Genomic DNA, 11,482 nt, shown 5'->3' with positions numbered 1-11,482 from the left:
AGTAAGCCTAATGTGTACGCTGCTCGTGAAAAGTAATGAAAAGTGTTCTTGAATCCTAATACATTAGGGTTTGAGTCTAAGGTTGAGTATAGGTGCGCATCAGACATGAGTAATATGGCCCACAGTAATGCTCAGATTTGCATAATAAGAAAATGGCTTAACTATTTTCAAAATTGTCTGGGGGGCATGTCCGCGACCCCCTAGCACTGCAGGCATCGGCTCGCACCGCCGCGTACTGATTGTTGATCAGCGGCGATGACTTGCGCGCGGTCGGTCGGTTGGTCGTCCCATGATAATTCCCTAATCTTGAGCTCTGCAGGTAGTAGAGCATGTGGAAAGCGCAGTTCCCTGTAGTGTAACACCCCAGTCAGACCAGAGACTGATGTCTACAACAACTTCGCTGATTCGCTCTGAATAGCCAGCGACTGTACATTCGATCATAAAGCTTCATGATTTTCTCAATTAATTGCCTTGTCCGAGCTTCCATTTAATAAAGAAGTGTGACAGTTGAGTTTGGCAGTTCGTTTGGGATTCCACAACGCTTTCCAGTTAGCATGTGTGCGTGTGCTCGGTGTTTCACAGAGACCAAACTGCTCGTTACATGTGGGTCTCAAAGGTTCGAATGTATTTTCTGCTTATCTCTGTACGACTCTCCTAATAGAGTTATTATGCGTTACATGTGTGATTATGGGGTCCTCAGAGCGAAAGGCTCACTTTAAATGTTACGTTTAAATAGATGTTTATTCGTCCTTTTCCTTCTTCGGTTCTCCCATGTGATTCTCATGTGTGTCTTCAGAATTACTCGATGTGTGAGGTAGCATCTACAGACAGCTCGTCACTTATAGGTTTCTCTCGCCGTGTTAGTTCTCTAATGTGTCTCTTCACATGATCACACGTGAGAAGCAGCATCGACACAGATCGCACTAATCTATGTTTCTGCTCCGTGTGAGTCATGCATGTGTCTTTCACATAACCAGACGCTGAGAGAAGGCCGCTCACATCAGATTCCGCACTTATATTGGTTCATCTCCGGTGTGAGTTCTCATGTTGTGTCCTATCACACGCAACTGATGTGTGAATGTAGCATGAACACAGCTCGCACTTATAGTTGTTTCTCTCCCGTGTGAGTTTTCTGCACGTGTGTCTTCACAGTTGCCCGAGTGGAGAAGGGCAGCCTCAGCACAGATCACTACTTCATCATGGTTTCTCCGTCCCGTGTGAGTTTCAAATGCTCGTGTCTGTACACAGCAGCCTGATTGTGTGGTACGTAGCATCAACACAGCCTCGCAGCTTATAGGTTTCTTGCTCCCGTGTGAGTTCTCATGTGTCTCTCAGTAATACCCGATTTCTGAGAAGGGCGGCTTCACATCAGCTCACACTTATAGGGTTTCGCACCGCGTGTGAGTTTCTTCCATGTGTGTCTTCACATGACCGATTCTGAAAGGCGGCTTCACACAGCTCGCGACTTATATGGTTTCTCTCTGTCCGTTGAGTTCTCATAAGTGTCCTTCACATGATCAAGACGTGAGAAGGCAGCAATCACACAGATTTGCACTTATATGGTCTTCTCTCCTGTGTGTTCTCATGGGTGTGATCCACTTTATCCACTGTGTGAGAAGGCAAGCATCAGACAAAATTGCACTCATGATGGTTCTCTTCCGTGATGTATTCTCACGTTTCCATGTGCGTACAGAGAAAGCTGCCACGATATGGCCACATGCGTAAAGATTTCTCAGCTTGTGCAGCGTCAACGTTGCAACCGGATGTGGTTGGCTTTAAAACGATGGCGTCACCAAACTTGTTTGCAATCAGGGTTATATTAATATGGCCGCTCTACAAAATAGTAGAGAAGTAGATATATTATGCACACACGGTGTGACTGTTAGTGACGATTGTGTGTTTGAAGTTGACAAAAATCACCACAGCTCTTCATGTTCCCAATTATAAACGTTTTTATCTTGAATATCTAAAACGATTTATTCTAGTCATCACCCGCGTACTTTCTAGTTACGGTAGTGCAGGGTCAAGCACATAAAAAGGAAGAACATGACACGGTTCGTAACCAAGTGCTACACATATATATCCTTAAAAAATCTTCATATATTTTGATCTGGAGCTTAGCCGATTCTCATTCATTATTGATATCAGATAGTTGTTTATGTTGATTTTTTTTATACGAGTTAAATCAAATTCTAATAAATAGAGCCCTTATTGCTGTTCAGTGGCCACCGAATTGACACTCGCAGTAATACAATATATGGTTACAACTATACACAAATAATGATTTCAGGCTTCTAACAATATTGCAAGGGTAGTCTCTTTTTGTCGTCATTACGCCTTACTCCAAGATTATGTGAGTTGGCCGAATAAAATTTGACATTTATGTGTTGGTTGTCATGTCGCAGATACCGTCATTTTCACAGGGCCATCCCTCTTATACCCGGGGCAGTGTTCCTAGACGAAAATAACCTGTCAAAACGTCAAATCTCCACTACAATGTCAGCAGCCCACTGTATCGTGCTGCTACACACAGAAATATCGATGACTATTTCTTTCCCGTCACTTCATCAGCTGCTGGTATGTGAAACCGAACCAATACTAAAACAGAGCACAGCCAGGGACCGAGTTCAGAGGTTTACGACTGCATGTTTATCAAGAGGCTTTTGAAATGAGACGTGCAACCCATTCGTTACATGCTGTTACGTGCCGTACGTACGCATACGTACATGCCGTACGTGGGGAGCTCAACAGTTCGAGACGCCAGAAGTCTTTTATATATTTCCACCAGAGAATAACCGAAAAACATTGTTTACTCAAGAGGTTTTGAAATGAAAAGTCCAACCCATTCTCGTACATGCTGTTATAATACCTTTTTGTCATTTACACCATATTACTATTATGTTCCAGGGGTTCTAAGTTGGGTTGTGCTGTCATATAAATGTCATACGTAACAGTTTTTTTCCCATGCTAATTTGTAAATATTGATATTGTGTGCAATGTTATTGTCGATTTTTCACGCCAATGTTCCTATTGTGTTCGATTATTGTATCCCCCGAACGAAGTTCGTGGGGATACTATTGGTTTGGATCGTCGCGCCGCCCGCGAGGCCGCCGTAGAGATTTCCTTGTGAATGCTCTACCGGCTGGCAGTCTTCTCGGATCATCTTCAAATTCGAATGAAGGTGCGCTTATCGTAAAGCGAAGACACCCATCGTTTTTGGTGTGGACGGAGTCATCGTTCCAGATGGTAACAACATTTTTTGTTGAAATATTTTAGACCCTGTAACTTCTGCACTTTAACGCAGATTGTCATGAAATTTATATTTGTAATAAAATTTATATTAAAATTTATATTAAAATTTAAACTTAATTAAAATATAAAATTTTAAAAAATAAAAATTTTAAATTTAATATTTGTATTAAAATTTGTATTTAAATTTATATTTATTTATGATTGTCATCAAATATATATATATATATAGGACATGTTATATCGGCCCTGTGGGCCAATTCCATGACAATCGGGTAAAAACGCACAAGTTACAGGTTCTACAATATTTCCACAAAATGTTGTTACCATGCAACGATGACTCTGCCCACACCAAAAACGATGGCGTCTTCGCTTTACCATAACGCACCTTCATGCCAAATTTGAAGATGATCCGAGATCGGGTAAAAACGCCCACCAGCGTCACTTCGACCTTTATTTCACCTTTACCTTGACCTTGATCATATTTTCTCTTCCGCTCTCTAAACTCAGCACCTAATTGACCTAGCGCAACCAACACTTGGTATGCTTACACATCTTGGGAGAAGGTCTGTCACATACCAAACACCAACTGGCCCTTGACCTTAGTTTTGACCTTCACCGTGACTTACATTTCCTCTTCGCCTCCTAGGTAACCAGATTCCATTATAATTGCACATTCTGAGGCACACCAGTTGTTTAACAAACCTTTGTCTTCGTGACATATTTAACTTTACCTGCACCTTCTACTCCTTAAGAGATTTTCTATCATCACTAGATCACGGGGATACATGTAGTTGGCGACAACTGCTCGTTTCTAGTTTAGTAGTATGAATTAGTAGCACGATTTTACCTAGCGCAGCGGGTACAACGCAGCTAGTAGTAATATATAGTAAGTATTTGTTTCAGATTAGCTCCATTGCCCTCCAAGAAACGGTAATAACTAATAGTAATAGTAATCGTATCCGGACAACTACCCACTGGACAATTACCCACCGGACAATTACCCACCAAGATGATTACCCACCAGGACAATTACCCACCAGATGATTACCACACCAGGACAATTACGCACGTGACAATTACCGCCACTGGAACAACTTACCACCCAGATGATTATACAGACCAGGACGATTACCCACCAGGACGATTAACCACCAGGACAATTCCCTACCAGGACAATTACCCACTCGGACAATTACACCACACTCGACATATGATACGAGTAACGTGGCTGCTGTAAAACTTGTAGTAAAAAAAAGTGTTACAAATAATTGTTGTAATGGAAATCTGCTTGTGGGCAAGTGGTAGATTGAGCCCATGATAGAGAGCGCCATCTGTCGTGGAGTTTGATCCCGAAGCTGATGGTTTCCGAGTATTTTGAGTGGTGGTCCTTGCGGTAATTTTTGAAACTAAAGTGCGAAGGTGTAGGATAAAAAGTCTTTATTACCTTGTCAACACGGCGACTTCTTGGCAAGGCGTATAGATAAAACAGGATAGGAAGACGATTGGTCATGTCACTTGAGCGCCACCTTGACTCTAGCAGCGAATTAAGGGCGCTAAACTATGCATACATACATATGGGTGTTCGTTGTGTATTCAAACACATAGAAATAATATAGATAACCAAATTGCACCATTTTTTAAAAATTTCCCAAGGGAGCATTTATTTTCATATCTACATGGTTGTTCGCGTATGATATATATATATATATATATATAGCTGCATACCCTTCAAGACGAATTAACATAACTTAGAGGCCAAAAAACCTCGATTAAAATCTACGCTGCCCTCTGGGTGGAAAAATATGTCAACGTTATACGAGCAAAAATCACAGGACATTTTTCCCAAGACATGTAGCAACATGAAAAGGCTTAATAAGTCACTTTTATAAGTCACAGAGCACTCGAACTTTCCACAAAATAAACAAACACAAACAATCAAAACAAACAAACTCTTAATCTAAATATAACAAACAGAAGAACGAACGGTTAAACTGTATCAAAACCGAAATTAAACGAACTACGAAACTTTTATGCCATCACGCGGAGTGAACATCATCGATGACGAAGCACATGATTGGAAGCATCTCGTTTTATTTTTGGGTAATAACATTACTTAATATCATTATAACATAATAAAGAACTTTTAAATATTCTCTATCTTCCATCACTGTGCTAACCTCACTCGTAACTAGGTTGCATTCAACCATTCAAAGCGCGAAATGTTGCAACTTGTTACAAGTTTTGGGCGGATGTGCTGGATTTAATGACTAGAGTGGAGGGATTCAAGCCTGGGTGGATGACCAGAGTGACGACTCCAGATCACGACTGGATGTCGTGCCTGGATGTGAAGACTGGGCGAATGACTGAAGTCATGGCTATACGCACGACTGAGTTGAAAGAACAGACGCACGACTGGGGTAGAGACTGCAATGATATTTTCAACTGCAGTTAATAATAATTATCGACCATTAACGATAACGTCGGCAGTGTTAGGCACAAAGTGAACGTCGACTCCCGCCAACTCGAGCCGCCATTTGCATCTCACAGCACGTCTTCTCCACGCAGGATGCTCACTAGATGGCGCTCTCCCGCCGCCCATTCCCGTTCCGGTGGCACCATCTACGGTTTCCGCCAGGATTTTCTCGCGATCCTTTCGGCGCCGGAATCCTGCTCGGCGTGAACGCGGGTCGAGTGCAGCTGCACGCGACGACCTCGCCAGGCTGGCTTCGTGACCCTGACCTCGCAGAGGCCGCCGGCGACGACGACGTGAGGATTGGTCGTCATCGACGACGAGGGACTCGCGGACTTGGTCGGAGACGCAGGTGGGTTGGCAGGTGGCGCCGGTGGAGGGGCGAGGTTCGCTGCGTGATGGTGCGCGCCGGGATCGTGTGCGGCACGCGTGCTCCACAACCTGCGAGGATACGAGACGCGAGGTGAGACGCGCTAACTGCTAGACATGATACGGCGAGGCATGAGACATAGGTGTGAGATGCGAGATCATGAGACACACGAAGCCGCTAGACATGAGACATGAGGTGTGAGACACGAATGTGATACATGTGAAACGCGTAGACATGAGACATGAGAGTGTGAGACACGAGATGTGATACATGTGAAACTGCTAGAGATGAGACATGAGGTGTTGAGACACGAGATGTGTACATGTGAACTGCTAGAGATGAGACATGAGGTGTGAGACACGAGATGTAGACATGTGAAACTGCTAGAGATCAGGCACGAGGTGTGAGACACGAGATGTGAGACATGTGAAACTGCTAGAGATGAGGCATGAGGTGTGAGGTGTGAGACACTAGGTGTGAGGTGTGAGACACGAGGTGAGACATGTGAAATGCTAGAGATCAGGCACGAGGTGTGAGACACGAGATATGAGACATGTGAACATGCTAGAGATGAGACGCAGGAATGAGACCGAGGCATGAGGTGTTGAGACACAATATGTGAGAAGTGAGATGTTGTGAACGCACTAGACACGCGCCATGAGGTGTGAGACAGGAAACAAGATAGGCGAGAGCCTGAGCACATGAGATTGTAAGACAAGTAACATCAGGGGTTAATACGAGAAAAATTGTTATCATATTTTGGTGTTATATAATTGTTAATAATGTAACGTTGAATTAATGGTGTAGAATGATGAAGAAGGAACTGGGTAGAGGAGGACAAGCCGAGGGAGGAGGATATTATGGTGGAGGAGGAACTAACCTTGGATGAGGACCAGGGGTAGAGGAGAAGCTCGCGCGACGCCCTCAGCCAGCGTGAACTGTTCACGCCGTATCCAGGTTCGTGCGACCCTTCGCTAAAACCATGGAGAACGAGAAAACGTAAAAGTCGCACGCCAAGCAAGAGCGCAGCTGCGGCAAATTCGTGTGGCACGAGGAAAAAAAGCGATGGAGAAAAACAGGAGGTGTGGTTATCGTTTATTCGTATAATACGGAGAACAAAGAACATACGCACATCCAACAATCGGTTATAGTTACCCCTCATACACAAACATGGCGGACAGTAGTTATCAGTTTACCTCCCTATACACAAACATGGCGGACACGTAGTTTATAGTTACCCCCTCATACCACAACATGACGACACGGTAAGTTATAGTACCCGCTCATACACAAACATGGCGGACACGAGTGTATAGTTACCCCCTCATACACAAACATGGCGGACGACGGTAGTTATAGTTACTCCTCATACACAAACATGGCGGACAGGTAGTTATAGTTATCCACTCATACACAAACATGGCGGACACGTAGTTATAGTTACCCCTCATACACAAACATGACGACACGTAGTTATAGTTACCCCTCATACACAAACATGCGGACACGTAGTTAATAGTTACCTCCTCATACACAACATGGCGGACACGTAAGTATTATAGTTTACCGCCCTCATACACAAACATGGCGGACACGTAGTTTTATAGTTACCTCTCATACACAAACATGGCGGACACGTAGTTATAGTTACCCCCTCATACACAAACATGACGGACACGTAGTTATAGTTACGCACTCATACACAAACATGGCGGACACGGTAGTTATATAGTTACCCCTCATACAACAAACATGCGGAACTATTGATAGTTCCGCCTCAACACAAACATGGCGGACACGTAGTTATAGTTACCCCTCATACACAAACATGGCGGATCACGTAGTTATAGTTACCGCACTACCAAACATGGCGACACTAGTTATAGTTACCCCACTCACTACACAAACATGGCGGACACCTTAGTTATAGTACCCCCTCATACACAAACATGGCGACACGTAGTTATAGTTTTACCACTCATACACAACATGGCGGACACGTAGTTTATAGTTACCCCCTCATACACAAACATGACGGACACGTAGTTATAGTTACCGCCATCATACACAAACATGGCAGACAAGTAGTTATAGTTACCTCCTCATACACAAACATGGCGACACGTAGTTATAGTTACCATCATACAACAAACATGGCGACACGTAGTTTATAGTTACCCCTCATACACAACTCTGGCGGACAGCGTAGTTTATGTTACCTCCTCATACACAAGACATGGCGGACACGTAGTTATAGTTAGCCTCACTCATACACAAACATGGCGGACACGTAGTTATAGTTACCATGCACTCATACACAAACATGGCGGACACGTAGTTATAGTTTACCGCATCATACACAAACATGGCGGACACGTATTATGTAGTTACGCCAGCTCATACACAAACATGGCGACACGTAGTTATAGTTACCCTCATTACCAAACATGGCGGACACGTAGTTATAGTTTTTTACCCCCTCATACACAAACATGGCGCGACACGTAGTTATAGTTACCCCTCATACACAAACATGGCGAACACGTAGTTATAGTCCTCACTCCCTCATTAGCACAAACATGGCGCGACACGTAGTTATAGTTACCCCTCATACCAAACATGGCGGACACACGTAGTTATAGTTACCCCCTCATACACAAACATGGCGACACGTAGTTATAGTTTACCCCCTCATACACAAACATGGCGGACCACGGGTTTAGTTAGACCCCTGCATACACAACATGGCGGACACGTAGTATAGTTACCCCTCATACACAACATGGCGGACACGTAGTTATAGTTATCCACTCATACACAAACATGGCGGACACGTAGTTTATAGTTACCTCCCTCATCACACAATCATGGCGGACACGTAGTTATAGTTATCCCCTCATACAAAACATGGCGGACACGTAGGTTATAGTTACCGCCCTCATACACAAACATGGCGGACACGTAGTTATAGTTACCCCCTCATACACAAACATGGCGGACACGTAGTTATAGTTACCCCCTCATACACAAACATGGCGGACACGTAGTTATAGTTTATCCACTCGTAAACAAACATGGCGGACACGTAGTTATAGTTACGCCACTCATACACAAACATGGCGACACGTAATTATAGTTATCCACGTCATACACAAAACTGGCGGACACGTAGTTATAGTTCCCCCTCAGACAAAACATGGCGACATCGTAGTTATAGTTACCCCCTCATACACAAACATGGGCGGACACGTAGTTATAGTTACCTCTCATACACAACATGGCGGACAGGTAGTTATAGTTACCTCCTCATAGACAAAACATGGCGGACACGTAGTTATAGTTACCCTCATACACAAACATGGCGGACACGTAGTTATAGTTACCCCCTCATACACAAACATGGCGGACACGTAGTTATAGTTACCTCATACACAACATGGCGACAGTAGTTATAGTTTACCCACTCATACACAAACCATGGGCGGACACGTAGTTATAGTTATCCGCCTCATACACAAACATGGCGGACACGTAGTTATAGTTACCACTCATACACAACATGGCGGACGGTAGGTTATAGTTACCGCCCTGCATACACAAACATGCGGACACGTAAGTTTATAGTTAACCCCCTCATACACAACATGGCGGACACGTGTCTTAGTTTACCTCCTGATGACAAACAAACATGAGCGGACACGTGAAGTTATATAGTGTAATTCCACTTCGGGTGATCCACTCGTAAACAAAAATGGCTGATGCAGGGTTATAGATACCTGCTGGTAAACAAACATGGCGGACACACGGTCATAATTCTGACTTGTAAACAAACATGGCCAATACATGGACATAATTCCTCCTCTCATTAACAGACATGGCCGAAACAAACATGGTATTACCTCCACACGGATCGTTCTTGACAGGAGACATGTCCAGCGGCTTCCAACCGCCAACAATTCGACCCATCACCGTGCTTCGCAGAATTCTCATCAGGCGGAGCTTCTGAGAGTCACCAAACTGCAACAGACGCCAGCCAGACGACGGTTAGTTTAATCGCTCAATTAACAGGTTCGTTAATTGGCTTGATAATCGGATGCGTATTCACGAATAGGTAGTTTACAAACGTTGGAGTCTTCGGTTTGGAGGGAGGAGAACAACTGAGGGTAGAAAAAGTAAGACGAGCTAACGAAACAGCAACGCCACACGTAGTAAGTACAGCATTGCTAATTAAGTATATATTGTGCGCAATGTGTACAGTCAAGGTCAATGATATATACTTGTCGTGACAGAATATAGAAGAGAAATGTAATATGTACAGCGTAAATTAATATCAACCACATGTCTACTATTTAAAAAACACTAGCATTAATAATAATAATAATAATAATAATTAACAACAACAACAACAACAAACAGATTTCAAATCATGACAACCAAACCCGCTCATGCATGCATGCACACACTCCACATCTGTGTACTCTCTCAGTGAGAGGCGTGCCCTGCTACAAGCCATGCAATGTCTATAGGCGCGATACGCAATCGAGCGAGCATATACACTGCTCACATCATAGTATGTGCATCAATCAAGACATTCTTAGACAGAAGATTCAGATCTTCTGGAAGAGATATTGCTTGCAAGAAACAGGCATGGTCAATGATGGGTATACACATACAGACAGGAGCTATAGGGGAATGCATGGTACAGGTGGTTCGAGAGACAAGAGCTAGGGGGAATGCAGGATACAGATAGTCTCAGAGACAGAACCTATGGGGGAATGCAGGATACAGATAGTTTCAGAGACGGGAGCTATGGGAGACTGCAGTATAGATGTGGTTTCACAGACAGGAGCGATGGTTAGGAAGCAATGGAAGGGTAACTGCGATACTATGGTGCTACAAACACCAGCAGAGCATACACGGGTGCTAACATCGTCCGACCGGTCCTGCTGCACTAGAAGAAAAGCCAAATTTAAGTCATCTTTATCAATGCAGGTGGCAGCACGGTGCACCTGATTCGATGATGACATCATGCGTTTATACCTTCTCAAACCGACATGAGTTGTAAACGTTGTGATTTGTCTTGACTCGGGGGTAAGCTCCAACTGGTGGTACCCATTACGCAAGTCAAGTTTTGAGAACACTTTCGCACCATTCAACTGAGCTAACACATCATCCACTGTGGGGGTAATATGTCTTTCCCTCACTATGGCGCGGTTTGGCTGACGCATATCGACGCATAGGCGCACTTCATCGGGATTCTTCGGTTTTGGCGCAACAACTACTGGCGTAACCCACGGGGTTGGACCATCTACTTTCTCTATGATGTCCAATTCTTCCAACCTTTTCACCTCTTTCTCTAACTTCTCACGCGTATGATACGGGATTCTACG

The 11,482-nt window shown here is 43.9% G+C and overlaps 1 protein-coding gene across 1 annotated transcript in view; it reads right to left on the bottom strand.

Annotated features, from left to right (window-relative positions):
* Positions 1 to 7,005: 7,005 nt before the first annotated feature.
* The window catches only part of LOC106818747 (heat shock 70 kDa protein-like), a 19,770-nt gene continuing 15,293 nt past the window's right edge, over positions 7,006 to 11,482 (bottom strand). Inside the window, 2 exon segments of the mRNA XM_014823418.1 lie at positions 7,006 to 7,066; positions 9,992 to 10,109. Coding sequence (XP_014678904.1) covers positions 7,035 to 7,066; positions 9,992 to 10,109 — 150 coding nt within the window. The 3' untranslated portion in view covers positions 7,006 to 7,034.

The sequence above is a fragment of the Priapulus caudatus genome, unplaced genomic scaffold (genome assembly GCF_000485595.1).
Source record: "Priapulus caudatus unplaced genomic scaffold, Priapulus_caudatus-5.0.1 Scaffold2489, whole genome shotgun sequence".
Taxonomy (NCBI): Eukaryota; Metazoa; Priapulida; class Priapulimorpha; order Priapulimorphida; family Priapulidae; genus Priapulus; species Priapulus caudatus.
Note: the sequence above shows the minus strand (reverse complement) of the source record. Positions and strands in the feature narration are given on the sequence as shown.